General features: G+C 49.8%; 1 protein-coding gene across 1 annotated transcript in view; it reads left to right on the top strand.

The window, feature by feature from the left end:
• Positions 1-26,920, top strand: part of CPXM1 (carboxypeptidase X, M14 family member 1) — a 68,410-nt gene that overhangs the window by 9,250 nt on the left and 32,240 nt on the right. Inside the window, exons 2-3 of the mRNA XM_060247208.1 lie at positions 12,419-12,517; positions 26,606-26,715. Coding sequence (XP_060103191.1) covers positions 12,419-12,517; positions 26,606-26,715 — 209 coding nt within the window. The remainder of the gene's footprint in view (positions 1-12,418; positions 12,518-26,605; positions 26,716-26,920) is intronic.

Genomic DNA, 26,920 nt, shown 5'->3' with positions numbered 1-26,920 from the left:
CACCAAACTGGATCTATGTTACAGGCATGGACAGCTCCCAGAGGCAACTGGAGTTAGCAACTGCAACCCCTGAGACCAGCATTTCAGCAGTCACAGTGGGCAGCAGGGCTGAGAAGAGACAGGGAAGTTCAGTTTCTCTCGCCAAGCGCACAATGCTCTGGCTCCAGGCGTCTGTTTCTGGCACCGCCTGGCCCATGAGTCAGCTTCTGGAATTCCGTCTTCCCATTCTGAGCTTGCAGGAAACCGTTCCGCTCGTAAAGAGCTGCAAAGAAACATGTGCCTCCATGCTGAACAAGCTATCTTTTAAAGCACGGCTGCAAAGTGAAGAGACGCATTTCCTGTCCTGATGAATCTTGCCAGTAAAAGTTCCCCAAGAAATATCCCAGTTTCTCAGTCAAGACATAAGACATTAAGAACATAAGAGAAGCCATGTTGGATCAGGCCAATGGCCCATCCAGTCCGACACTCTGTGTCACATAAGAACATAACAGAAGCCCTGTTGGATCAGGCCAGTGGCCCATCCAGTCCAACACTCTGTGTCACATAAGAACATAAGAGAAGCCATGTTGGATCAGGCCAATGGCCCATCCTGTCCAACGCTCTGTGTCTCATAAGAACATAAGAGAAGCCCTGTTGGATCAGGCCAGTGGCCCATCCAGTCCAACACTCTGTGTCACATAAGAACATAAGAGAAGCCCTGTTGGATCAGGCCAGTGGCCCATCCAGTCCCACACTCTGTGTCACATAAGAACATAAGAGAAGCTCTGTTGGATCAGGCCAGTGGCCCATCCAGTCCAACACTCTGTGTCACATAAGAACATAAGAGAAGCCATGTTGGATCAGGCCAATGGCCCATCCAGCCCAACACTCTGTGTCACATAAGAACATAAGAGAAGCCATGTTGGATCAGGCCAGTGGCGCATCCAGTCCAACACTCAGTGTCACATAAGAACATAAGAGAAGCCCTGTTGGATCAGGCCAGTGGCCCATCCAGTCCAACACTCTGTGTCTCATAAGAACATAAGAGAAGCCATGTTGGATCAGGCCAGTGGCCCATCCAGCCCAACACTCTGTGTCACAAAAGAACATAAGAGAAGCCATGTTGGATCAGGCCAGTGGCCCATCCAGTCCAACACTCTGTGTCACAGAAGAACATAAGAGAAGCCCTGTTGGATCAGGCCAATGGCCCATACAGTCCAACACTCTGTGTCACACAAGAACATAAGAGAAGCCCTGTTGGATCAGGTCCATGGCCCATCCAGTCCAACACTCTGTGTCACACAGTGGCCAGAAAACCAGGTGCCATACGGAGGTCCACCAGTGGGGCCAAAACTCCAGAAGCCCTCCCACTCTTGCACCCTCCAAGCACCAAGAATACAAAGCATCACTGCCCCAGACATAGGAACATAAGAGAAGCCATGTTGGATCAGACCAATGGCCCATCCAGTCCAACACTCTGTGTCACACAGTGGCCAAAAAAACAGGCGCCATCAGGAGGTCCACCAGTCCTCCCACTGTGCTACCTCCCAAGCACAAAGAATACAGAGCATCACTGTCCCAGACAGAGAGTTCCAACAATACACTGTTGGATCTCTGATGGGCCACTGATGGACACAGTTGGGCCACTGATGGACCTCTGCTCCATATGCTTATCCAATCCCCTCTTGAAGCTGTCTCTGCTTGTAGCTGCCACCACCTCCTTTGCAGTGAATTCCACGTGTTAATCACCCTTTGGGTGAAGAAGGACTTCCTTTTATCAATTCTAACCCAACTGCTCAACAATTTCATTGAATATTCACAAGTTCTCATATTGTGAGAAAGGGAGAAAAGTCCTTCTTTCTCTACCTTCTCCATCCCATGCATAAACTTGTAAGCCTCTATTATGTCCCCGCAGTCGACGTTTCTCCAAGCTAAAGAGCCCCAAGAGTTTTAACCTTTCTTCATAGGGAAAGTGTTCCAACCCTTTTAATCATTCTAGTTGCTGTTTTCTGCACTTTTCCCAATGCTATAATATCTTTTTTGAGGTGCAGTGACCAGAACTGCACGCAGTACTCCAAATGAGACCGCACCATCGATTTTTACAGGGGCGTTATGATACTGGCTGATTTGCTTTCAATTCCCTTCCTCTTAATTCCCAGCGGGCTTTCACCTTTTTTACTGCCATCGCACACTGTCTCAACATTTTCAGTGAGTAATCTAGCACGACCCCAAGATCTCTCTCTTGGCAAGGCTCTGCCAGTTCACACCCCATCAACTTGTAACTGTGACATTGGTAAACTCCTCTAACTTCTAGTTGCTTTCTCCGTTCAGGGACTCGTGCCAAATGGCTGGATCGCTTGCTTTGCACGAAAAAAATTGCAGAGCCAGTCCCTGGCATATGAGGCACTGTGGTTTAGTGGTTAGAGCAGGGGTGTCAAACATTTTTTATGAGGGCTGGATCTGACATCAATGAGAGCTTGTCGGGCTGGCCATGTGCGTCATAAAATGTAAGACCAGGTAGCAGAGATACATACTTTATAAAGCACAAACAAACACAATTAAAGGGTTTTTAAAAAAAAAAATTAAAATAAAATATGCATAAAAGATTAGCACTCTTTCTGATAACAGTTTCTGATAACTGATAACTCTTGCTCTGAATTATTGCATCAAAATCTGGAGACAATATCTTCAGCATGTCTGAAAGTTTCAAACCTACTTTTGATTTATTGACATTCGTTACAGAAATCTCACGGTCAATGCTTTGAGCCTAAGACCCAGGGGAAAACATGAAATGGCTCGGCATTGTGAGCTTTTGCACATAAGTTGCTTCATGCGCTGGTCAGCCAGTGGAGAAAACAGAGGCCTTGCTCTGTAGCTACTGTGCGATTGAGCAAGACTAGCAAAGCAAGCCATGATGCGGAAGGAAACAAGAGAGGGAGAAGGAAGCAGATGACAGCCAATTGCTCGGGGAGCTCATAGCAGCCCCCTGGGGGCCTGATATGGCGTAAAGCCACAAGTTTGGCACCCCTGGGTTAGAGTTGAATCCTTGCTTGCCATGAAGCTTCCCTTTCTCACAATACAAGAACTTGTGGGCATTCAATGAAATTGCTGAGCAGTCGGGTTAGAACGGATAAAAGGAAGTCTTTCTTCACCGAAAGGGTGATTAACATGTGGAATTCACTGCTGCAGGAGGTGGTGGCGGCTACAAGTATAGCCAGCTTCAAGAGGGGATTGGATAAAAATATGGAGCAGAGGTCCATCAGCGGCTATTAGCCACAGCATATTATTGGAAGTGTCTGGGGCAGTGATGCTCTGTATTCTTAAGAACATAAGAGAAGCCATGTTGGATCAGGCCAATGGCCCATCCAGTCCAACACTCCGTGTCACACAGTGGCCAATATATATATGTGTGTGTGTGTGTGTGTATAGATATAGATATACACACACACACATATATACATATATATATACTGTGGCTAATAGCCACTGATGGACCTCTGCTCCATCTCATCCACACATTGAGACTTCTAATTTGTGCCTGTCTCTCCTGCCTTGCACGTGGAACAGATAGCACTTCTGAGAAGGCTACCTTGGAGGTCCTGGCCTTAAGTCTCCTGCCTAGCAGCCTAATTTTTTCCTCCAGGACCTCAGGACTGCATTTCCCCACATTGTTGGCTCCTCCCCACTGGCTCCTCCCCAGCACTGTCTATCAGCCTATCTACTACACGCGTAATGTCCGCTACCTTCGCACCAGGCAGGCAAGTCACCATACGGTCAGTACACAGTTTTGCCACCCAGCTATCTACTCTCTCCCTGCCCAGGGATGGTTCCTTGGCACGAAAGGATACCCGCTCACCAACTGAAGAAGAGGTCCCTTCTGAGGGCGCATTCCCCTTATCCTCAGCTCGGTGCCCTGTTCCCTCTGGACCCTCATGCTCCCTGGCAGCAACGGGGCTGCCACGTTCAGAGTGGGGCTCATCTAATACGTCCCCAAGAGTCTTCCCCGAGTGCCTAACTGACTGTCTCTGCTTCTCCAGGTCAGTCACCTCGGCCTCAAGGGTACAAACTCATTGGCTGAAGACCAGGAGCTCCTTGCATCGTGCACACACCCAAGACTTCTGTCCTATGTGCACTCATGTGACACTCAATGCAAAACACTGGAAAGCTCCCACCCCCCCTGCTGGCATTCTACCTTCACGATAGCTTTTTTAAATATATATATATATATATATATTTAAAAGGGGACTGTGTATATGTGTGTGTGTGTGTGTATATATATATATATATATATATATATATATATATATATATATATATATATATATATATATATATATATATATACACATATACACAGTCCCCTTTTAAATCCTGTTTGTTTATGTGGCTCCCCTTCTGGAGGTCAACTTACCTTATTGGGAGCACAAGGAAATTAGGGATCTGGGTTCCTGGTCCTTACAGAGCCCCCAGGCCAAGAGCCACAGGCCAAGAGTCCTTTAGCTCTCGCCTCTGGCAAGGCGCAGCTTAACAATGCAAAGAGGGTGGGGAACACAGCCACTTCTAATCAATCAGCAACAATCACCTTCAATCATCTTCACCTTCAGCCCACTCAACCAAACAAACAGCAGTTCCCCGGCAACCACAAACTCAGAATTTTCAGCAGTCACACAAACTCAGAAATTCTCAGCAACTTCCCCAGCTGCTCACCCTTATATCAGTTATTCTCTGCTCTATCTCAGAGCTTTCTCCATCCCATGCAAAATCTTGTAAACCTCTATCATGTCACCCCGCAGTGGACATTTCTCCAAGCTAAAGAGCCCCAAGCGTTGTAACTTTTCTTGGTGCTTGGGGGGGTGGGCAAAGTGGAAGGCCTTCTAGCCCCACTTGTGAACCTCCTGATGGCACTGGGGGGGGGGGGTTGCCACTGTGTGACACAGTGTTGGACTGGATGGGCCACTGGCCTGCTCCAACAGGGCTTCTCTTATGTTCTTATGTGACACAGAGTGTTGGACTGGAGGGGCCATTGGCCTGATCCAACAGGGCTTCTCTTATGTTCTTATGTGACACAGAGTGTTGGACTGGAGGGGCCATTGGCCTGATCCAACATGGCTTCTCTTATGTTCTTATGTGACACAGAGTGTTGGACTGGATGGGCCATTGGCCTGATCCAACAGGGCTTCTCTTATGTTCTTATGTGACACAGAGTGTTGGACTGGATGGGCCACTGGCCTGATCCAACATGGCTTCTCTTATGTTCTTATGTGACACAGAGTGTTGGACTGGATGGGCCATTGGCCTGATCCAACATGGCTTCTCTTATGTTCTTATGTGACACAGAGTGTTGGACTGGAGGGGCCATTGGCCTGATCCAACAGGGCTTCTCTTATGTTCTTATGTGTCACAGAGTGTTGGACTGGATGGGCCATTGGCCTGATCCAACATGGCTTCTCTTATGTTCTTATGTGACACAGAGTTTTGGACTGGATGCACCATTGGCCTGATCCAACAGGGCTTCTCTTATGTTCTTATGTGACACAGAGTGTTGGACTGGATGGGCCACTGGCCTGATCCAACATGGCTTCTCTTATGTTCTTATGTGACACAGGTGTTGGACTGGATGGGCCATTGGCCTGATCCAACATGGCTTCTCTTATGTTCATGTTGTCGTTCTCTCTCAGCCTAACCTACCTTGCAGGGTTGCTGTGAGTTTGCCAACTTGGGGTTAGGAAGCTGGTGGAGATTTGGGGGCAGAGTCTGAGGAGGTGGAGTTTGGAGATGGGAAAGAGCCTCAGTGGGTTATAATGCCACAGAGTCCGCCCTCCAAAGTGGTCATTTCCCCAAGGCAACTGGGTTCTGTATCTAGAAAGCAGTTAGATCCAGCTGGGCAGCCGTGTTGGTCTGAAGCAGCAGAACAAAGTCCGGTGGCACCTTTAAGACTAACAAAGTTTAATTCTGGGTATCAGCTTTTGTGTGCCTCCACGTGAAAGCTTATACCCAAAATTAAATTTTGCTGGAATCAAACTTTGTTGGAAAGCAGTTACCTAGGAGATCTTAATCCCCACCTGGAAGTTGGCAACCCTAGATTGTGGTAAAGAGAAACTGCAGGAGAGGGACACCAACCCTGCATTCCCTAGAGTAGGGGTGTCAAACATGCAGCCCGAGGGCCGGATCAGGCCCCCAGAGGGCTCCTATCAGGCCCACAAGCAACTCACTGTCATCTGCTTCCCTCTCTTGCGCTCATTTCTTTCTGCATCACAGCTTGCTTTGAAAAGCTTGCTCGATTGCACAGGAGCTACAGAGCAAAACCTCTATTTTCTCCACTGGCTGACCAGCTCATGAAGCAGGTTGTGTGCTAAAGCTCACAATGCCCAGCCATTTCATGTTTTCCCCTGGGTCTTAGGCTCAAAGCATCGACTATGAGATTTCTGTAATGAGTGTCAATAAATCAAAAGTAGGTTTTCAACTTTACTCTGCTCTGGTAAGACCTCACCTGGAGTATTGTGTTCAGTTTTGGGCACCACATTTTAAGAAGGATATAGACAAGCTGGAACAGGTCCAGAGGAAGGCGACGAAGATGGTGAGGGATTTGGAGACCAAGTCCTATGAGGAAAGGCTGAAGGAGCTGGGCCTGTTTAGCCTGAAGAGGAGGTGGCTGAGAGGTGATATGATCACCATCTTCAAGGACTTGAAGGGCTGTCATCTAGAGGATGGTGTGGAATTGTTTTCTGTGGCCCCGGAAGGTAGGACCAGAACCAATGGAATTAAATCAAAAGAGTTTCCAGCTCAACATTAGGAAGAACTTCCTGACGGAGCAATTCCTCAGTGGAACAGACTTCCTTGGGAGGTGGTGGGCTCTCCTTCCTTGGAGGTGTAAAGGACAACAGTTGGTGGTACAAACAGATGCTAGCTGTTTTGGTCTGGGGTGTTTTGCTGAGGGAGAATTGCATCCACTTGTGTTTCTAAGTAAAAAAATATTGCCCAGAGAGCAAGATTTGTCAGTTATTGAACTGGAGTGTTTTGCCATTGTGTGGGCATTGACTAAGCTGCGATCTTATTTGTGGGGGCAACGTTTTCTATTGCAAACAGATCATTCTCCACTATGCTGGTTGGATAAAGTGAAAAATACCAATCGGAAATTGCTGTGTTGGAGCTCGGCCCTTCGTGGCGATGCTTTTGAGATCACTCTCATCAGTGGTGCTAAGGACATCATAGCGGATCAATTGCCTAGAGTATATCAGAGTGCTGGAGGCAAAAATCACTCGTAACGTGATATTGGGGAAGTTGGGTGATTGAAATACGTGATTGTTCCATGGTAGTCTTGAAATGAACAGAGTTGTGTTGGGTTTTAAAGAGTTTTAAATGATAGAGAATAAAAATTGAAGTAGAACCCTCATTTTTATTTGAGAAGGGGAAGGATGTAAAAAGGGTTGCCAATCCCCAGGTGGGGGCAGGGGATCCCCCTGTTTAGAGGCCCTCCCCCCGCTTCAGGGTCATCAGAAAGCGGGAGGGGGGAGGGGAGGGAAATGTCTGCTGGGAACTCTGTTATTCCCTATAGAGATTTATTCCCATAGAAAATCATGGAGAATTGGTATCTGGGGCTCGGGGGGGGCTGTTTTTTAGGGTAGAGGCACCAAATTTTCAGCATAGTATCTAGTGCCTCTCCCCAAAATACCCCCCAAGTTTCAAAAAGATTGGACCAGGGGGTCCAATTCTATGAGCCCCAAAAGAAGGTGCCCCTATCCATTATTTCCTATGGAAGGAAGGCATTGAAAAGGTGTGCCGTCCCTTTAAATGTGATGGCCAGAACTCCCTTGGGAGTTCAATTATGCTTGCAAACAGCCTTGATCTTGGCTCCACCCCAATGTATCCTGGCTCCACCCCCAAAGTCCCCAGATATTTCTTGAATTGGACTTGGCAACCCTAGATGTAAAGGACAAAAAAATGTGTAATAGCAGTTCCAGGCCTTTGAAGATTCCTCTCCTGAATTGCAGGGGTTAATCTTTACCTTTGTACGATGAAGTCTGAAGTCGACAGCTGCATCAAATTAGGCCGAGGCAGCCTAATAGGCGGTGGAAGCCAGATGCCCAAGCACCTGGAGTGGGAACAGAATTAGGAAGAGGAGGTAACGTTTTACTTGCAGTTGGTGCCGGGAAGATACCTGCAATTTGTTTGACTTTGTTGTTGAAAACAACCCTCCTCAGAAGCCAGATCGAGGAATCAGCTAACAGCTTGGAATTGTTACAGGTGGTAACTATTGGGGAAGTTACTTGGACTCAGTGGCATCTGCTTGGGAAGCAGAAGGTCCCAGGTTTAATCCCTGACATCTCCAGAAAAGAGTCCAGGCAAATAGGTGTGAAAAACCTCTGCTTGAGACCCTGGAGAGCCGCTGCCAGTCTGAGAAGACAATACTGACTTTGATGGACCAAGGGTCTGATTCAGTAGAAAGCAGCTTCATATGTTCATATGCCCTTTTGTTTTCTTTCCCCTCTCCTCTTTTGGTCCTGGAAATTGATTCAATTAAAATGAACTGTGCGTCTCTTGACTCAGGAGTTCCCTTCCTGGTGCAGTAATTACGCCTGTAGCCGGGTGAGAGAACCCTATCTGGGAGTGGCAGTCTCCTTTTAAACAGAGGCTGGATGGCCATCTGACAGCAACGAGGATCTTGTGAATTTAGGGGGAGGGGTTTGTGAGTTTCCTGCACTGTGCAGGGGGCTTTACTAGATGACCCTGGAGGTCCCTTCCAACTCAGGAGGTGGTGGGCTCTCCTTCCTTGGAGGTTTTTCAACAGAGGCTAGATGGCCATCCGACAGCAATGCGGATCCTGTGAATTTAGGGGGAGGGGTTTGTGAGTTTCCTGCATTGTGCAGGGGGTTGGACTAGATGACCCTGGAGATCCCTTCCAACTCTAGGATTCTAAGTGACTTGCGGAAGTTCCTACCCGGCCACAAATTTTATTAGTCTTCAAGGTGTTACTGGACTCTTGCTCTTTTCCACATTGAGTAAGTCTCCACTTACAAGGTTTCAGAAAACAGATGGCAGACAAGACCCATCTCCCCTGACTGAGTATAATGCAGCTGCATATGTTTAGATTTTTGCACCAGCCAAACTCCAGACTTCAGGCTTTAGAACAGACTCAGGGCCAAAACTAGGGTTGCCAATCCACAGGGGGGGGCAGGGGATCCCCTGGTTTGGAGGCCCTCCCCCCGCTTCAGGGTCATCAAAAAGCGGGGGGAGGGGAGGGAAATGTCTGCTGGGAACTCTGTTATTCCCTATGGAGATTTATCCCCATGGAAAATCATGGAGAATTGATCTGCAGGTATCTGGGGCTCTGGGGGGGCTGTTTTTTGGGATGGAGGCACCAAATTTTCAGTACAGCATCTAGTGCCTCTCCCCAAAATACCCTCCATGTTTCAAAAAGATTGGACCAGGGGGTCCAATTCTATGAGCCCCAAAAGAAGGTGCCCCTATCCTTCATTATTTCCTAAGGAAGGAAGGCATTGAAACGGTGTGCCGTCCCTTTAAATGTGATGGCCAGAACTCCCTCTGGAGTTCAATGATGCTTGTCACAGCCTTGATCTTGGCTCCACCCCTCATGTCTCCTGGCTCCACCCCCAAAGTCCCCAGATATTTCTTGAATTGGACTTGGCAACCCTAGCCAAAACAGATGTGACAAAAATCACAGCTCTCTCTCCAGTGGCCTGTAAACAGGAAATTGCACTGTGTGTTCAGCCGCTTGGAATCAGGACCTCATGGGAAAGCATTTAACCTCCTAAATGCTGGGGCATTTGACTTGCCGACTGAAAATGGAACTCCCTGCGTTCTTATGAGCTTTTTAAAAGGATGCAGGAGAAAGACAATTTTTAAAGAATACGGTTCTTTTCCCTTTCAAAAGGCTAGCAACAGGGAGACCAAAGCAATCCCCTTTTGGAGCCCTCTGTGCTTCCAAGCCGCGGCCACCTTCAGGAGAAAAAGAATGTATTAAGTGTTTGAACTAAAAAGGGAGATCCTATCCAGACATGGAAAATAAGTTCTCCAGAGTTCGAAAAGACACACCATGCATTATATAGATCCATTCAGGCAGCTGGGTTGGTCGGAAGCCCACTCTCTCTGTGTGTAGGGTTGCTAATTCCACCCCATAGTATTCTCTGACGGCGTGTGCTTTTAGCACACGAAAGCTACATTCTGCATAAAACTTTGTTGGTCTTAAAAGGGCTACGGCAGGGGTGGCCAACGGTAGCTCTCCGGATGTTTTTTTTGCCTACAACTCCCATCAGCCCCAGCCAGCAAGGCCAACGGCTGGGGTTGATGGGAGTTGTAGGCAAAAAAAACATCTGGAGAGCTACCCTTGGCCGCCCCTGTGCTATCGTCTTCCCTCTCCAGTTATCCTGTGACCTACTCGTTATGTTTTCATGATCGTTTATGTCATTTATCAATTACACTTCTCCAGAGTTCTTTTTGTAGCAGGAACTCCTTTGCATATTAGGCCACACACCCCTGAAGTAGCCAATCCGCATGGAGCTTACAGTAGGCCCTGTAAGGAGCCCTGTAAGCTCTTGGAGGATTGACTGCATCAGGGGTGTGTGGCCTAATATGCAAAGGACTGCCTGCTACAAAAAAAAAAAAACACATCTCTGCACTTTGCAGGGTTGCCAAGTCCAATTCAAGAAATATCTGGGGACTTTGGGGGCGGAGCCAGGAGACTTTGGGGGCGGAGCCAGGAGCAAGGGCATGATAAGCAAAATTGAACTCCAACGGAGTTCTGGCCATCACATTTAAAGGGACAGCACACCTTTTAAAATGCCTTCCTTCCAAAGAAAATAATGAAAGATAGGGGCACCTTCTTTTGGGGCTCATAGAATTGGACCCCCTGGTCCAATCCTTTTGAAACTTGGGGGGTATTTTGAGGAGAGGCACTAGATGCTATACTGAAAATTTGGCACCTCTACCTCAAAGAACAGCCCCCCCAAAGCCCCTGATACCCGCCAATCAATTCCCCATCATTCCCCATGGGAATTGTTCATGGAGGTGCATAATGGCTGTGGAGGTGGAGCTTCCCCCGCCGGCCGGCTGGCTGGGGGAGGGGGGAAGCCTGTAAAACCGGGGGATCCCCCGCTGGGACCTGGGGATTGGGAAGCCTAGCACTTTGTGACAAAGGCACCCTAACGATCACAGGCATTTACTCAATGGTAGGCAGCTGTTCATGGTTTATGTCTCATCTTCTAATCTCCTATCTTATCTCTGAGACTGGGCTCCAGACAGAAATCGCCAAGCAATTGTTTATCCTATAGAGCACAGCACTAAGTTCACTTCAAAGCAGGGATGAATATTCTTGCTATAACATCTCCTAGATCAGGGGTGGGGGCCAAACTGTGACTCACACGGCTCTGTGCGGAAGAGCCACACACGGCTCTTCCGCACATACTGCATGGCTCTCAAAGAAGGAGGAGCCCCGTGGCGCAGAAGGTTAAAGCTGCAGCACTGCAGTCCTAAGTTCTGATCACGACCGGAGTTCAATCCCTGGCGGAAGCTGCGTTTTCAGGTCGCTGGCTCGAGGTTGACTCAGCCTTCCATCCTTCTGAGGTCGATCAAAGGAGTGCCCAGCTTCCTGGGGGGAAAGTGTAGATGAATGGGGAAGGCAATGGCAAACCACCCCGTAAAAAGTCTGCCGTGAAAATGTAAAAGCAACGTCACCCCAGAGTCCGAAACGCACAGTGAGAGGGCTTCTGGTGTCCTGGCCCCACTAGTGGACTTCCTGATGGGTTTTTGGCCACTGTGTAAAAGAGTGTTGGACCGGATGGGCCATTGGCCTGATCCAACATGGCTTCTCTTATGTTCTTATGTCTGGGGCAGTGATGCTCTGTATTCTTGGTGCTTGGGGGGGGCCACAGTGGTAGGGCTTCTAGTGTCCTGGCCCCACTGGTGGACCTCCTGATGGCCCCTGGGTTTTTGGCCACTGTGTGACACAGTGTTGGACTGGATGGGCCACTGGCCTGATCCAACAGGGCTTCTCTTATGTCTGGGGCAGTGATGCTCTGTATTCTTGGTGCTTAGGAGGGCCACAGTGGTAGGGCTTCTAGTGTCCTGGCCCCAGTGGTGGACCTCCTGATTGCTCCTGGGTTTTTTGGCCCCTGTGTGACACAGAGTGTTGGACTGGATGGGCCACTGGCCTGATCCAACAGGGCTTCTCTTATGTTCTTATGTGACACAGAGTGTTGGACTGGAGGGGCCACTGGCCTGATCCAACAGGGCTTCTCTTATGTTCTTATGTGACACAGAGTGTTGGACTGGATGGGCCATTGGCCTGATCCAACAGGGCTTCTCTTATGTTCTTATGTGACACAGAGTGTTGGACTGGATGGGCCACTGGCCTGATCCAACAGGGCTTCTCTGATGTTCTTACGTTCTTAACCTGTTGCCTCCGCTGTGCCTCTCTCCCCAGGTGTGAAAAACAATGTCCGCATCAAAGTCATCAAGAAGAAGGTCTTGAAGAAGAAAGCAAAGCCTTCCGTCCACGAACCGGTGGCAAAACAGGAGCCACGTAGGTACCCCCATCCCCACCCCTCCCCTCCTAGGGTGGCCAAGTCCAATTCTAGAAATATCTAGGGACTTTGGGGTGGAGCCAGGAGACATTGGGTGGAGTCAGGCGCCAGGGTGTGGCAAGCACAACTGAACTCCAAAGGGAGTTCTGGCCATCACATTTAAAGGGACCGCACACCTTTGAAATGTCTTCCCTCCATTTGGAAATCATGAAGGATAGGGGCACCTTCTTTGGGGGCTCATCGAATTGGACCCCCCAGTCCAATCCTTTTGAAACCTGGAGGGTGTTTTAAGGAGAGGCACCGAATGCTATGCTGAAAATTTGATGCCCCTACCTCAAAAAACAACTCTCCCAGAGCCCCAGATACCAGCGGATCAGTTCTCCATTATACCTATGGGAATTGGTCTCCAGAGGGAATAACGGCATGCCCAGCAGACATTTCCCCCCTCCCTCTTTCTGATGACCCTGAAGCGGGGGGAGGGCCTCCAAACTGGGGGATCTCCTGCCTTCAGCTGGGGATTGGCAACCCTACTGCCCTGACATTTTGCCTGTTACATAAAGGGAACTTGGGAGTGCCAAAAGCCCAGAGGCCCTTTTGGGCACCTTCCGATTATTCTTGGAAAGCCGGCACTGTTATTTTTCCTGGGCTTTTTTGCTTTTACTGCAGCACGGACGAGAGCGTCATGTTTGGTTGTGCTGCAGCCAGGTGAAATGTTGGCAGGGGGCTCCCCACACCGCCCCCACGTGCACACAGCATTGGCATCGTAAGAAGCGCAGGCATCGAGCTCGCTCAGGGGGAGAGAGGCAAAGAGAAAGGAGCCATTCACACAACCAATTAAGCGTTTCTGAGCTCTACTGTGAGACAGGAGAGCCGGTAGGAACTGAACCACTGCCCTAGAAGGGGGAGATCTTACCTAGGTTGCCAGCCTCCACGCAGGACCCGGAGTTCTCCTGGAATTGCAACTGATGAACATATGAAGTTGCCTTATACTGAATCAGACCTTTGGTCCATCAAAGTCAGTATTGTCTTCTCAGACTGGCAGCGGCTTTCCAGGGTCTCAAGCTGAGGATTTTCACACCTATTTGCCTGGACCCTTTTTTTGGAGATGCCGGGGACTGAACCTGGGACATTCTGTTTCCCAAGCAGATGTTCTACCACTGAGCCACCGTCCCTCAATGCAATCCAAAAGTCCAAAGAATGCAACGATTTAAGGAAAAGTTCACATAAGACTTCCAAAATCTTAAAGAGTTCCAAAATGCACCAGTATTGTAACTCTTAAGTGCTTATGCGGATCCCAAATAACAAATAAAGTGCTTTTAAGAACATAAGAGAAGTCATGTTGGATCAGGCCAATGGCCCATCCAGTCCAATACTCTGTGTCACATAAGAACATAAGAGAAGCCATGTTGGATCAGGCCAGTGGCCCCTGCAGCCCAACACTCTGTGTCACATAAGAACATAAGAGAAGCCATGTTGGATCAGGCCAATGACCCATCCAGTCCAACACTCTGTGTCACATAAGAACATAAAAGAAGCCCTGTTGGATCAGGCCAATGGCCCCTCCAGTCCAACACTCTGTGTCACATAAGAACATAAGAGAAGCCATGTTGGATCAGGCCAATGCCCCCTCCAGTCCAACACTCTGTGTCACATAAGAACATAAGAGAAGCCCTGTTGGATCAGGCCAATGGCCCATCCAGTCCAACACTCTGTGTCACATAAGAACATAAGAGAAGCCATGTTGGATCAGGCCAATGGCCCCTCCAGTCCAACACTCTGTGTCACATAAGAACATAAGAGAAGCCATGTTGGATCAGGCCAATGACCCATCCAGTCCAACACTCTGTGTCACATAAGAACATAAAAGAAGCCCTGTTGGATCAGGCCAATGGCCCCTCCAGTCCAACACTCTGTGTCACATAAGAGAAGCCATGTTGGATCAGGCCAATGGCCCCTCCAGTCCAACACTCTGTGTCACATAAGAACAGCCATGTTGGATCAGGCCAATGGCCCCTCCAGTCCAACACTCTGTGTCACGTAAGAACATAAGAGAATCCCTGTTGGATCAGGCCAATGGCCCATCCATTCCAACACTCTGTGTCACATAAGAACATAAGAGAAGCCATGTTGGATCAGGCCAATGGTCCATCCAGTCCAATACTCTGTGTCACATAAGAACATCAGAGAAGCCCTGGGACCTTCTGCTTCCCAAGCAGATGCTCTACCACTGAGCCACCGTCCCTGCAGAGATCTGTTTCCCAGGTTGCCATCTTGCAGGTTGCGGCTGGAGATCTCCTGGGATTACAACTGATCACCGGCAACGGAGATCAGTACCCCTGGAGGAAACGGGTACTCTGGAAGGTGGCGTCTAGGGCATTATATCGTCTGCCCCCCGCAAAAAAGGCAGAGAAAAGAATTCATCCAAGGTGAACCAGATAACCAGGAACGTTGACGCTGAGCCTAATAGCAAAATAAATAATGGTGGGTTTGCATCTATTATTAAATTACAGGGCTGGATTAACAGTTAGGCCAAGTAGGCATTGGCCTATGTGCCCCCACACCTCTAGGGGCCTTGGGATGTCTTTCCCCCGTTTCCCCCCTGCTTGCAGCCCTCCCAGCCTGCACCCGCAGCCAGCAACTGAGCCCTCTTTGCCTGACTTGCCTGGTGCGGCTGCTGCTGGCGTCGTTGCCAAATTTGCCGCTCTCTGCCTCTCCCCCAAAGCTTGGTCAAAGGGGCTTTTGAGAAGGGGCCTGCAGGCTGCAGTGGGGCTGTGGGCAATGGGGCAGGCACTACGGTGGCCAAGTCCAATTCAAGAAATATCTGGGGACGTTGTGGGTGGAGCCAGGAGACACTGGGGGTGGAGCCAGAAGCAAGGTTGTGACAAGCACAATTGAACTCCAAAGGGAGTTCTGGCCATCAGATTTAAAGGGACCGCACACTTTTTAAGTGCCTTTCCTCCATTGGAAATAAGGATGGGGGCACCTTCTTCGGGGGCTCATAGAATTGGACCCCCTGGCCCAATCTTTTTGAAACTTGGGGGGTATTTTTGGGAGAGGAACTGGATGCTATACTGAAAATTTGGTGCCTCCACCACAAAAACAGCCCCCCCCCAAGAGCCCCAAATACCCATGGATCAATTCTCCATTATTCCCTATGGGAATCAGTCTCCACAGGGAATAATAGAGTGTCCAGCTCCCACCTGTGGATTGGCAACCCTAGCAGGCACTCAGACTCTGAGATAATTTACAAGGGGGCCCTGGGATTTTGACCGCCCAGGGACCTCCACGGCGTTTCATCTGGCACTGTTAAATTAGCAAAACTTTGATAAACGACGATCCATAACATTATTTGTTAAAACCAGACATGTTTCAGCCTAGTGGTTTGCTGGCCGGTAAGCCAAAATGCATCTGGTCTTAATTTTTTTTTTTTTACTAATTGCTATGTACTGAAGTTTTGCTAATTTAATAATAAATATAAACCCATTGTTGCTGCTATTATAAACCCACAGTTTATTATTCTAAATATTATTCTCATCATCACCATCATCCCATTGTTTATTAGTATAAACCCATTGTTATTAAAGAGTCTATGCCAGGGTTGTCAAACTCATTTGTTATGAGGGCCAGATCTGACATAAATGAGACATTGTTGGGCTGGGCTATGTTGGGTTGGGTCGGGCCATGTGTGTACCTATTTAAGTAGCAGAAATATAAACTTTATAAAGGACACAAAACAATTAAAGATTTTTATTTTATTTTTTAAACTTAAAACATTAACACTCATTGGTCTTAAAGGTGCTTTCTTTTGTATTTCTCCCATGGGATCCAGGGAACTGGGCAAAGGAAGCTGTGGCTCTTTCCTTCCTTCCCCAGGGGACCAGGAGGGGGAGGAGCCTTGGCCAATAAAAGGAAGAGAGGCTTGGCTCAGTAGCTCTGCTGTGCGATTGAGAGTGCCTGGCAAAGCTAGCTCTGCCTCCCCCCCCCCCAATTTCTTCCCCAAGGAAGGAGCCTCAACCAATGCAGAAAACAAAGGTTTTGCTCTGTAGCTCTGCTGTGCGATTGAGCAAGCCTGGCAAAGCAAGCCATGATGCAGAAGGAAGCAAGAGAGGGGGAGAAGGAAGCAGATGACAGCCAGTTGCTCGGGGGCCTGATAGGAGCCCTTCAAGGGCCTGATTCGGCCCCCGAGCTGCATGTTTGACACCCCGGCTCTATGCTATGGCATTCTATCTCTTTGAAGATCCCTCTCCTCCCTGAAGCAGCCCTGTGGCACAGAGTGGTAAAGCAGCAGTACTGCAGTACTGTGGTCTGAACTCTCTGCTCACAACCTGAGTTCGATTCTGGCGGAAGCTGGGTTCAGGTAGCCGGCTGGAAGTTGACTCGGCCTTCCATCCCCCCGAAGACGGTGAAATGACTACCCAGCTTGCTGGGGGGAAAGTGTAGAGGACTGGGGAAGGCAATGGCAAACCACCCCGTAAAAACTCTGCCGTGAAAATGTTGTGAAAGCAACATCACTCCAGAGTCGGAAACGACTGGAGCTTGCACGGGGGGCCTTTCCTTGCCTTTCCTTTTCCTATACTTGAGTCTCAGAACGGCTCACAATCTCGTTTTACCTTCCTCCCCCACAACAGACACACTGTGAGGTGAGTGGGGCTGAGAGGACTCTCCCAGAAGCTGTCCTTTTAAGGACAACTCCTGCGAGAGCTCTGGCTGACCCAAGGCCATTCCAGCAGCTGCCAGTGGAGGAATGGGGAATCAAGCACGGTTCTCCCAGCTAAGAGTCCGCCCACTTCACCACTGCACCAAACTGGCTCTCAAGGACGCCAAGGTGGCTAAAAAAATTAAAACACACATGATAAAATCATATCAACGGGGCTTTTTTTGAGCAGGAACACACAGGAACACAGTTCCGGCTGGCTTGCCATCAGGGGGTGTGGCCTAATATGTAAATTTCCTGCTGGGTTTTTTCTACAACCCCCCCCCACCCTTTGCATATCACAATTGAAAATGTTAAGCCAATTCCATGGCCCTTCTAAGGGCAGAAAGGTGGGAGATGCATTTTATAAATCACTCACTCAGTGGCACAGGGGATTAGCAGGGTACAAATAAAGTGTTGTCAACTGCAATGTTGGAAATTCCTGGAAATTTGGGGAGCAGAGCCCGGGGGAGGCAGGGTTTGGGAAAGGGAGGGACCACAACGGGTTATAATGCCAAAGAGTCCGCCCTCCAAAGCAGTCATTTTCTCCAGGGGAAGTGATCTCTGCATTTTGGAGATGAGTTGGCAATCCTGGGAGATCTCCAGGATTACCTGGAGGTTCACACAACAAAAAATGCAAACTAGTGACCAATTTACGAAGAAATATATAGAAACCAGTCCAAATGTCCAAATCATGTACATTCAAGCCCCAAAGTAGTGTGGAGACAAGCCAATCGATTAAGTACTTGTTTCTTTACAGTCTTCATCAGACCTGGGACCAATATTGATTCGATTATATAGATTCTTTACATAATTTTTTAAAAAGGGGAATGCAGAGCATCTCCAACAGCAATTTTACATCAGCTACAGCTCATAAGAACATAAGAACATAAGAGAAGCCATGTTAGATCAGGCCAATGGCCCATCCAGTCCAACATTCTGTGTCACACAGCGGCCAAATATATATATATATATATATATATATATATATATATATATATATATATATATATATATATATATACACACACACACACACTGTGGCTAATAGCCACTGATGGACCTCTGCTCCATATTTTTATCTAACCCCTTCTTGAAGGTGGCTATGCTTGTGGACGCCACCACCTCCTGTGGCAGTGAATTCCACATGTTAATCACCCTTTGGGTGAAGAAGTACTTCCTTTTATCCGTTTTAACCTGTCTGCTCAGCAATTTCATCGAATGCCCACGAGTTCTTGTATTGTGAGAAAGGGAGAAAAGTACTTCTTTCTCTACCTTCTCCATCCCATGCATTATCTTGTAAACCTCTATCATGTCACCCCGCAGTTGACGTTTCTCCAAGCTAAAGAGTCCCAAGCGTTTCAACCTTTCTTCATAGGGAAAGTGCTCCAGCCCTTTAATCATTCTAGTTGCCCTTCTCTGGACTTTCTCCAATGCCATAATATCCTTTTTGAGGTGCGGCGACCAGAACTGCACACAGTACTCCAAATGAGACCGCACCATCGATTTATACTCAGTATGAGGCTTCTTGAAGACTGGAAAGAAACAAGTACTTAATCGATTGGCTTGTCACCACACTACTTTGGGGCTTGAATGTACATGTTTTGTACATGTTTTGAACATTTGGACTGGTTTCTATATATTTCTTAGTAAATTGGTCACTAGTTTGCATTTTTTGTTGTGTTATCCATTATAGTGACCTCTCTCGGATTGTATTCTATCCCACCTGGAGGTTGGCAACTCCACATAATGATCAGAGCGTCTGGGGAGAGGGTCCAACACCAGGAGCTGGAACGGGAGCCAGATTTGGGGTGACTCTTCTTTAGAGGTCAGCGTGGAGAGTTCCGTCTCTTCTCGAGAAAACTAATCTGTGCCGTCGCTTTTTATGAGGGCCAACTAAAACATTGTGGCATCTTTCGAGTTCATCAGAACCCTTCCTTGGGCAGATGTTACCAAAATGAAATATTCAAAAGCTTATGCAACATGTTGCGTCATTTCGGATGGCTCTCGTTTTGTTTTGTTTTTTTTAAACAGGATTACACAACTCAGATTTCTAGTTCTGGATTTTGTGTACACTGATAGGACTGTTTGTGAGCCAGTTTGGTGGAGTGGTTAAGTGCGCGGAATCATACCTGGGAGAACCGGGTTGGATTCTCCACTCCCCCACTTGCAGCTGCTAGAATGACCTTGAGTTAGCCATAGCTCTCGCAGAGCTGTCCTTGAAAGGCAGCTTCTGGGAGAGCTCTCTCAGCCCCACCCATCTCACAGGGTGTCTGTTGTGGTGGTAGAAGATAAAGGAGATTGTAAGCCACCTTGAACTCTGATTCAAAGAGATGGGTGAGGTATAAATCTGCATTCCTCTTCTTCTTGGGTCATTTTCATCCCCTTTCTTTCACTTTCCAAGAGGAGAAAGGACATTCTTGCAGATACTCTCCCCAAACTGAGTTATAATGCTGATAGTGTCATGCCGTTCCAGTTCACACTGATGTGAAATAGGGTTGCCAACCTCCAGGTAGGAACAGATCAAAGGAAATACTTTTTCACCAAAAAGTAATTACCATGTGTGGGGGCTGTGATGCTCTGTCTTCTTGGTGCTTGGGGGGGGGGGGCACAGTGGGAGGGCTTCTAGTGTCCTGGCCCCACTGATGGACCTCCTGATGGCACCTGGGTTTTGGCCACTGTGTGACCCAGAATGTTGGACTGGATGGCCATTGGCATGATCCAACATGGGTTCTCTTATGTTCTTATGTCTAGGGCAGTGGTGCTCTGTCTTTTTGGTCCATGGGGAGCGGGACACAGTGGTAGGGCTTCGGGAGCTTCTCCTGGCACAGAATTACAGGGATGGGAAGATTTCTGCATGTTATGCAGAAGTTTTTAAAGGTGCAAGACCCTATCAGACGGGGAAAAAACAACCTGCCAACTGCACTGCTTTAAATTGTTCCTTTTGCATCCATTCCTCTGGGCCTCTAGTCTGTATTTCCATGAGGTTGAAGGAATGGTGCCAGAAAACCAGAAGGAATGGTCCCTTCCCCCATCCTTTCAAGGATTCGGATCTGGCTGGACCACTCACTGTCTTCTGGGGCTTTGAGTCATATAAAACATAGCTGTGGTTTCAATGCTCCGGTATGATTAGAGGCACCCTCCTCCCCGCCAGTGGGGAAAAAATATTTCCTTAACTTGTGTTTGGAACGCAGCATCCATAGCTCTGCCTTTTGTGAATGCCACTAAGCCTGTTAAGAACATCAGAACAGCCCTACAGGGTCAGGCCAGTGGTCCATCTAGTCCAGCATCCTGTTTCACACAGTGGTCAACCAGTTCTTTTGGAGGGCCAACAAGAGGGCAGAGAGGCTGAGGCCTTCATAAGAACATCAGAAGAGCCCTGCTGGGTCAGCCCAGTGGTCCATCTAGTCCAGCCTCCTGTCTCACTCAGTGGCCAGCCAGTTCCTCTGGAGGGCCAACAAGATGGCAGAGAGGCCGAGGTCTTCCCCTGAGAAGAACCTCAGAAGAGTCCTGCTGGATCAGACCAGTGAGGGTCCATCTAGTCCAGCCTCCTGTCTCACACAGTGGCCAACCAGTTCCTCTGAAGAGCCAACAAGAGGGCAGAGAGGCTGAGGCCTTCCCCTGAGAAGAACCTCAGAAGAGTCCTGCTGGATCAGACCAGTGAGGGTCCATCTAGTCCAGCATCCTGTCTCACACAGTGGCCAGCCAGTTCCTCTGGAAGGCCAACAAGAGGGCAGAGAGGCTGAGGCCATTCCCCGTTAAGAACATCAGGACAGCCCTGCTGGATCAGACCAGGAAGGGTCCACCTAGTCCAGCTTCCTGTCTCACACAGGGGCCTACCTGGTGAGCCAACGAGCAGAGAGACTGAGGCCTTCAAAGAACCTCAGCAGAGCCCTGCTGGATCAGACCAGTGAGGGTCCATCAAGTCCAGCATCCAGTCTCACATAGTGGCTACACAGTTCCTCTGGAGGGCCAACAACAGGGCAGAGAGACTAAGGCCTTCTCCTGAGAAGAACATCAGAAGAACCCTGCTGGATCAGACCAGCGAGGGTCCATCTAGCCCAGCATCTAGTCTCACACAGGGGACAGCCAGTTCCTCTGGAGGGACAACAACAGGGCAGAGAGGCTGAGGCCTTCATAAGAACATCAGAAGAGCTCTGCTGGATCAGACCAGGGAGGGTCCATCTAGCTCAGCCTCCTGTCTCACATGGTGGCTAACCAGTTCCTCTGGAGGGACAACAGGGCAGAGAGGCTGAAGCCTACTCCTGATGTTGCCTCCTGGCTGTGAGATTCAGAGGTTGACTGCTTCTGAATGTGGAGGTTCTCCTCAGGAGACTTTGGGGGCGGAGCTGGGAGAGGCTGGGGTTTGAAGAGGGGAGGGGCATCAGCAGGGCCCAATGCCCTAGAGCCCACCCATCAGAGCAGCCATTTTCTCCACAGTAGCTGATCTCTGCCAGCTGGAGATCAGTTGTAAAAGCAGGAGATCTTCAGGACCCTCCTGGAGGCTGGCAACCCTCGTGCTACCTCATGCTACCAGTGAGAGCCATGCTGGCTGGGGCTGATGGGAGTTGTAGGCAGAAAGCATCTGGAGAGCTACCGTTGGCCACCCCTGCTCTGTGGTTTCCTCCAGGTTCTTCGCCCCTTTTTCCCTCTTGTGTCTTTTGAGTTGTGACATGAAAACAGTGGCCAGGCTAAAGGCAAGGAGGGGATACTTTGCCACCTCCGTGAGGGGAGGGCAGCTCTGGCTTGCAAACCAAATCTGCATGGAGAGCAGCCCTCTCTCCCAGACGCCTGGCGTTTCCCCCAAACACTCCCCCTTCCTCCCCTTTCCCCTGGGCTCAGATTTCTCCAGGGTTTGTATTCCCTGACTGATCGTTCCCTGCAGCCATATAGCCCATTAGCTGCCTCCAAGGCAGCTGAGGATCAGTTACCAATCAATACCCTCTTAAGAAGAGAAGGATGTGTGCGCTCCTTAAAGGGGCCGGCCGGCATGGAGGCAGGAGGTGGGAGGAAGGGAAGAGCGCAACCTGGTAGATCATGCCACGGGCAAATGGTTTGGGTGGGTGCGGAAGGGTGTGCAAATGTGCATTTGATCTAACCCTCAAGCATGTTCAAACGCTTGTACCTCTCTGACTTCGGTGTAGTGGTGAAGTGTGTGGACTCTTATCTGGGAGAACCAGATTTGATGGCCCACACCTCCACCTGCACCTGCTGGGATGGTCTTGGGTCAGCCAGAGCTCTCTTATCTGGGAGAACCGGGTTTGATTCCCCACTCCTCCCCCTGCAGTTGCTGGAATGGCCTTGGGTCAGCCAGAGCTCTCTTATCTGGGAGAACCGGGTTTGATTCCCCACTCCTCCACTTGCAGCTGCTGGAATGGCCTTGGGTCAGCCAGAGCTCTCTTATCTGGGAGAACAGGGTTTGATTCCCCACTCCTCCCCCTGCAGTTGCTGGAATGGCCTTGGGTCAGCCAGAGCTCTCTTATCTGGGAGAACCGGGTTTGATTCCCCACACCTCCACCCGCACCTGCTGGAATGGCCTCAGGTCAGCCATAGCTCTCACAGAGCTGTCCTTGAAAGGGCAGCTACTGTGAGAGCATTCTCAGCCCCACCCACCTCACAGGGTGCCTGTTGTGGGGGAGGAAGATAAAGGAGATTATGAGCCGCTCTGATTCAGAGAGAAGGGTAGGGTATAAATCTGCAGTCTTCTTCTTCATTGTGTTTAAAAAGTATGCAAGTCCCTAGTCCTCATGGTTGAGGGAGACGCTTTGGAGCCTGGGACTCCTCCGGCTGAAATCTATAGGTCAGGGGTGGCCAACAGTAGCTCTCCAGATGTTTTTTTGCCTACAACTCCCATCAGCCCCAGCCATTGGCCATGCTGGCTGGGGCTGATGAGAGTTGTAGGCAGAAAACATCTGGAGAGCTACGGTTGGCCACCCCTGGTGTAGTGGATAGAGTGGCAGACTGTGACCCAGGTGTGAATCCCCACTTCTACCACAGGAGCTCACTGGGCAACCTTGGGCCTGTCACAAACTCATGGCTTGGCGCACCAAGCAGGAAAATGAAGGAGGGGAGAACAACATGCTAGAAGCTGCTTTGTGTTCCAAATGTGAGAAGGATAAAGATAGGCAAAGGTACGTAGTTCCCTGTGGAAGCACCGAGTCACTACAGACTCATGGGGCGGTGTCAGATTATGACATTTTCGTGGCAGACTTTTCATGGGGTGGTTTGCTATTGCCTTCCCCAGTCATCTACGCTTTCCCCCCAGCAAGCTGGGGACTCCTATTACCGATCTCAGAAGGATGGAAGGCGGAGTCAACCTTGAGCCGGCTACCTGAACCCAGCTTCCGCCGGGATCGAACTCAGGTCGTGAGCAGAGCTTGGACTGCAGTACTGCAGCTTTACCACTCTGCGCCACGGGGCTCATTTTAAAGGTAAAGGTGTGCAACATTTTCATGGCAGACTTTTTAAAGTGCGATTTGCCATTGCCTTCCCCAGTCCTCTACACTTCCCCCCCAGCAAGCTGGGGACTCCTTTTACTGACCTTGGAAGGTTGGAAGGCTGAGTCAACCTTGAGTCGGCTACCTGAACCCAGTTTCTGCCAGGATAAAACTCAGGTAATGAGCAGAGAGCTCGGACTGCAGTACTGCAGCTGACCACGCCATGCCCCGGGGCTCCTAAATGTGAGAAATTAAATTAAATTAAATTTATAAATGTGAGAAAAGCAGGATATAAATGAAGAAGAAAAAGAAGAATTGCAGATTTATACCCCTCCCTTCTCTCTGAATCAGAGACTCAGAGTGGCGTAAAATCTTCCATATCTTCTCCCCCCACAACAGACACCCTGTGAGGTGGGTGGGACTGAGAGGGCTCTCACAGCAGCTGCCCTTTCAAGGACAACCTCTGCCAGAGCTATGGCTGACCCAAGGCCATTCCAGCAGGAACAAGTGGAGGAGTGGGGAATCAAACCCGGTTCTCCCAGATAAGAGAGCTCTGGCTGACCCAAGGCCATTCCAGCAGCTGCAAGTGGAGGAGCGGGGAATCAAACCCGGTACTTCCAGATAAGAGAGCTCTGGCTGACCCAAGGCCATTCCGGCAGGTGCAAGTGGAGGAGTGGGGAATCAAACCAGGTTCTCCCGGATAAGAGTCCGCACACTTAACCACTACACCAAAATGGCTGTCTTTTTTGAAGAAGATATTGGCTTTATATCCTACCCTATGCTTTGAATCTCAGAGCAGTCACAATCTCCTTTACCTTCCACTCCCGCAACAGACACCCTGTGAGGTAGGTAGGGCTGAGAGAGCTCTGACAGCAGCTGCCCTTTCAAGGACAACCTCTGCCAGAGCTATGGCTGACCCAAGGCCATTCCAGCAGGTCAAGCGGAGGAGTGGGGAATCAAACCCGGTTCTCCCAGATAAGAGAGCTCTGGCTGACCCAAGGCCATTCCAGCAGGTCAAGTGGAGGAGTGGGGAATCCAACCCTGTTCTCCCAGATACGAGCGCTCTGGCTGACCCAAGACCATCCAGCAGGTGCAAGTGGAGGAGTGGGGAATCAAACCTGGTTCTCCCAGATAAGAGAGCTCTGGCTGCCCCAAGGCCATTCTAGCAGCTGCAAGTGCAGGAGTGGGGAATCCAACCCGGTTCTCCCAGATAAGAGAGCTATGGCTGACCCGAGGCCATTCCAGCAGCTGCAAGTGGAGGAGTGGGGAATCCAACCAGGTTCTCCCAGATAAGAGAGCTCTGGCTGACCCAAGGCCATCCCAGCAGGTGCAAGTGGAGGAGTGGGGAATCAAACCTGGTTCTCCCAGATAAGAGAGCTCTGGCTGACCCAAGGCCATTCTAGCAGCTGCAAGTGCAGGAGTGGGGAATCCAACCCGGTTCTCCCAGATAAGAGAGCTATGGCTGACCCGAGGCCATTCCAGCAGCTGCAAGTGGAGGAGTGGGGAATCCAACCAGGTTCTCCCAGATAAGAGAGCTCTGGCTGACCCAAGGCAATTCCAGCAGGTGCAAGTGGAGGAATGGGGAATCAAACCCAGTTCTCCCAGATAAGAGAGCTCTGCCTGACCCAAGGCCATTCCAGCAGCTGCAAGTGGAGGAGTGGGGAATCAAACCCGGTTCTCCCAGATAAGAGAGCTCTGGCTGACCCAAGGCCATTCCAGCAGCTGCAAGTGGAGGAGTGGGGAATCCAACCCGGTTCTCCCAGATAAGAGAGCTATGGCTGACCCGAGGCCATTCCAGCAGCTGCAAGTGGAGGAGTGGGGAATCCAACCCGGTTCTCACAGATAAGAGAGCTCTGGCTGACCCAAGACCATCCAGCAGGTGCCAGTGGAGGAGTGGGGATTCAAACCTGGTTCTCCCAGATAAGAGAGCTCTGGCTGCCCCAAGGCCATTCTAGCAGCTGCAAGTGCAGGAGTGGGGAATCCAACCCGGTTCTCCCAGATAAGAGAGCTATGGCTGACCCGAGGCCATCCCAGCAGGTGGAAGTGGAGGAGTGGGGAATCAAACCTGGTTCTCCCAGATAAGAGAGCTCTGGCTGACCCAAGGCCATTCTAGCAGCTGCAAGTGCAGGAGTGGGGAATCCAACCCGGTTCTCCCAGATAAGAGAGCTCTGGCTGCCCCAAGGCCATTCTAGCAGCTGCAAGTGCAGGAGTGGGGAATCCAACCCGGTTCTCCCAGATAAGAGAGCTCTGGCTGACCCAAGGCCATTCTAGCAGCTGCAAGTGCAGGAGTGGGGAATCCAACCCGGTTCTCCCAGATAAGAGAGCTATGGCTGACCCGAGGCCATTCCAGCAGCTGCAAGTGGAGGAGTGGGGAATCCAACCAGGTTCTCCCAGATAAGAGAGCTCTGGCTGACCCAAGGCAATTCCAGCAGGTGCAAGTGGAGGAATGGGGAATCAAACCCAGTTCTCCCAGATAAGAGAGCTCTGGCTGACCCAAGGCCATTCCAGCAGCTGCAAGTGGAGGAGTGGGGAATCAAACCCGGTTCTCCCAGATAAGAGAGCTCTGGCTGACCCAAGGCCATTCCAGCAGCTGCAAGTGGAGGAGTGGGGAATCCAACCCGGTTCTCCCAGATAAGAGAGCTCTGGCTGACCCAAGGCCATTCCAGCAGGTGCAAGTGCAGGAGTGGGGAATCAAACCAGGTTCTCCCAGATAAGAGAGCTCTGGCTGACCCAAGGCCATTCCAGCAGGTGCAAGTGCAGGAGTGGGGAATCAAACCAGGTTCTCCCAGATAAGAGCCCACGCACTTAAGCTAACCACTACACCAAACTGGCAACTGCACGCACCAGAAAGTATGGTCTTCATTACAGGAGGATGCTTCCCAGTGAGAATAAGATGGATATTTTGCTGACTTGACCCTGTCTTTCTTCTCCTCCCCCCTTCCACCATTTGCAACCAGAATGCCCCCCATTGGGGCTTGAATCTCTACGAGTGCGAGACTCACAGCTCCGAGCTTCCAGCATCAAGCGCCACGGCCTGGGGGCCCACCGGGGTCGCCTCAACATACAGGTGAAGCAAGCCTAGCATCCAGGGGGGTTTTTTTGAGCGGGAACACACAGGAATGCCGTTCCGGCTGGCTTGGCATCAGGGTGTGTGGCCTAATATGCAAATGAACTCCTGCCGGGCCTTTCCTTTAAAAACTCCTATGTGCAACAATGGTGATGTTAGAGGGTGTGGCCTAATGCGCAAATGAGTTCCTGCTGAGCTTTTTCTA

The sequence above is a fragment of the Heteronotia binoei genome, chromosome 9 (assembly GCF_032191835.1).
Source record: "Heteronotia binoei isolate CCM8104 ecotype False Entrance Well chromosome 9, APGP_CSIRO_Hbin_v1, whole genome shotgun sequence".
NCBI classification, from domain to species: Eukaryota; Metazoa; Chordata; class Lepidosauria; order Squamata; family Gekkonidae; genus Heteronotia; species Heteronotia binoei.
The sequence above is the reverse complement of the archived record's forward strand: the minus strand, read 5'-3'. Positions and strand labels throughout refer to the sequence as shown.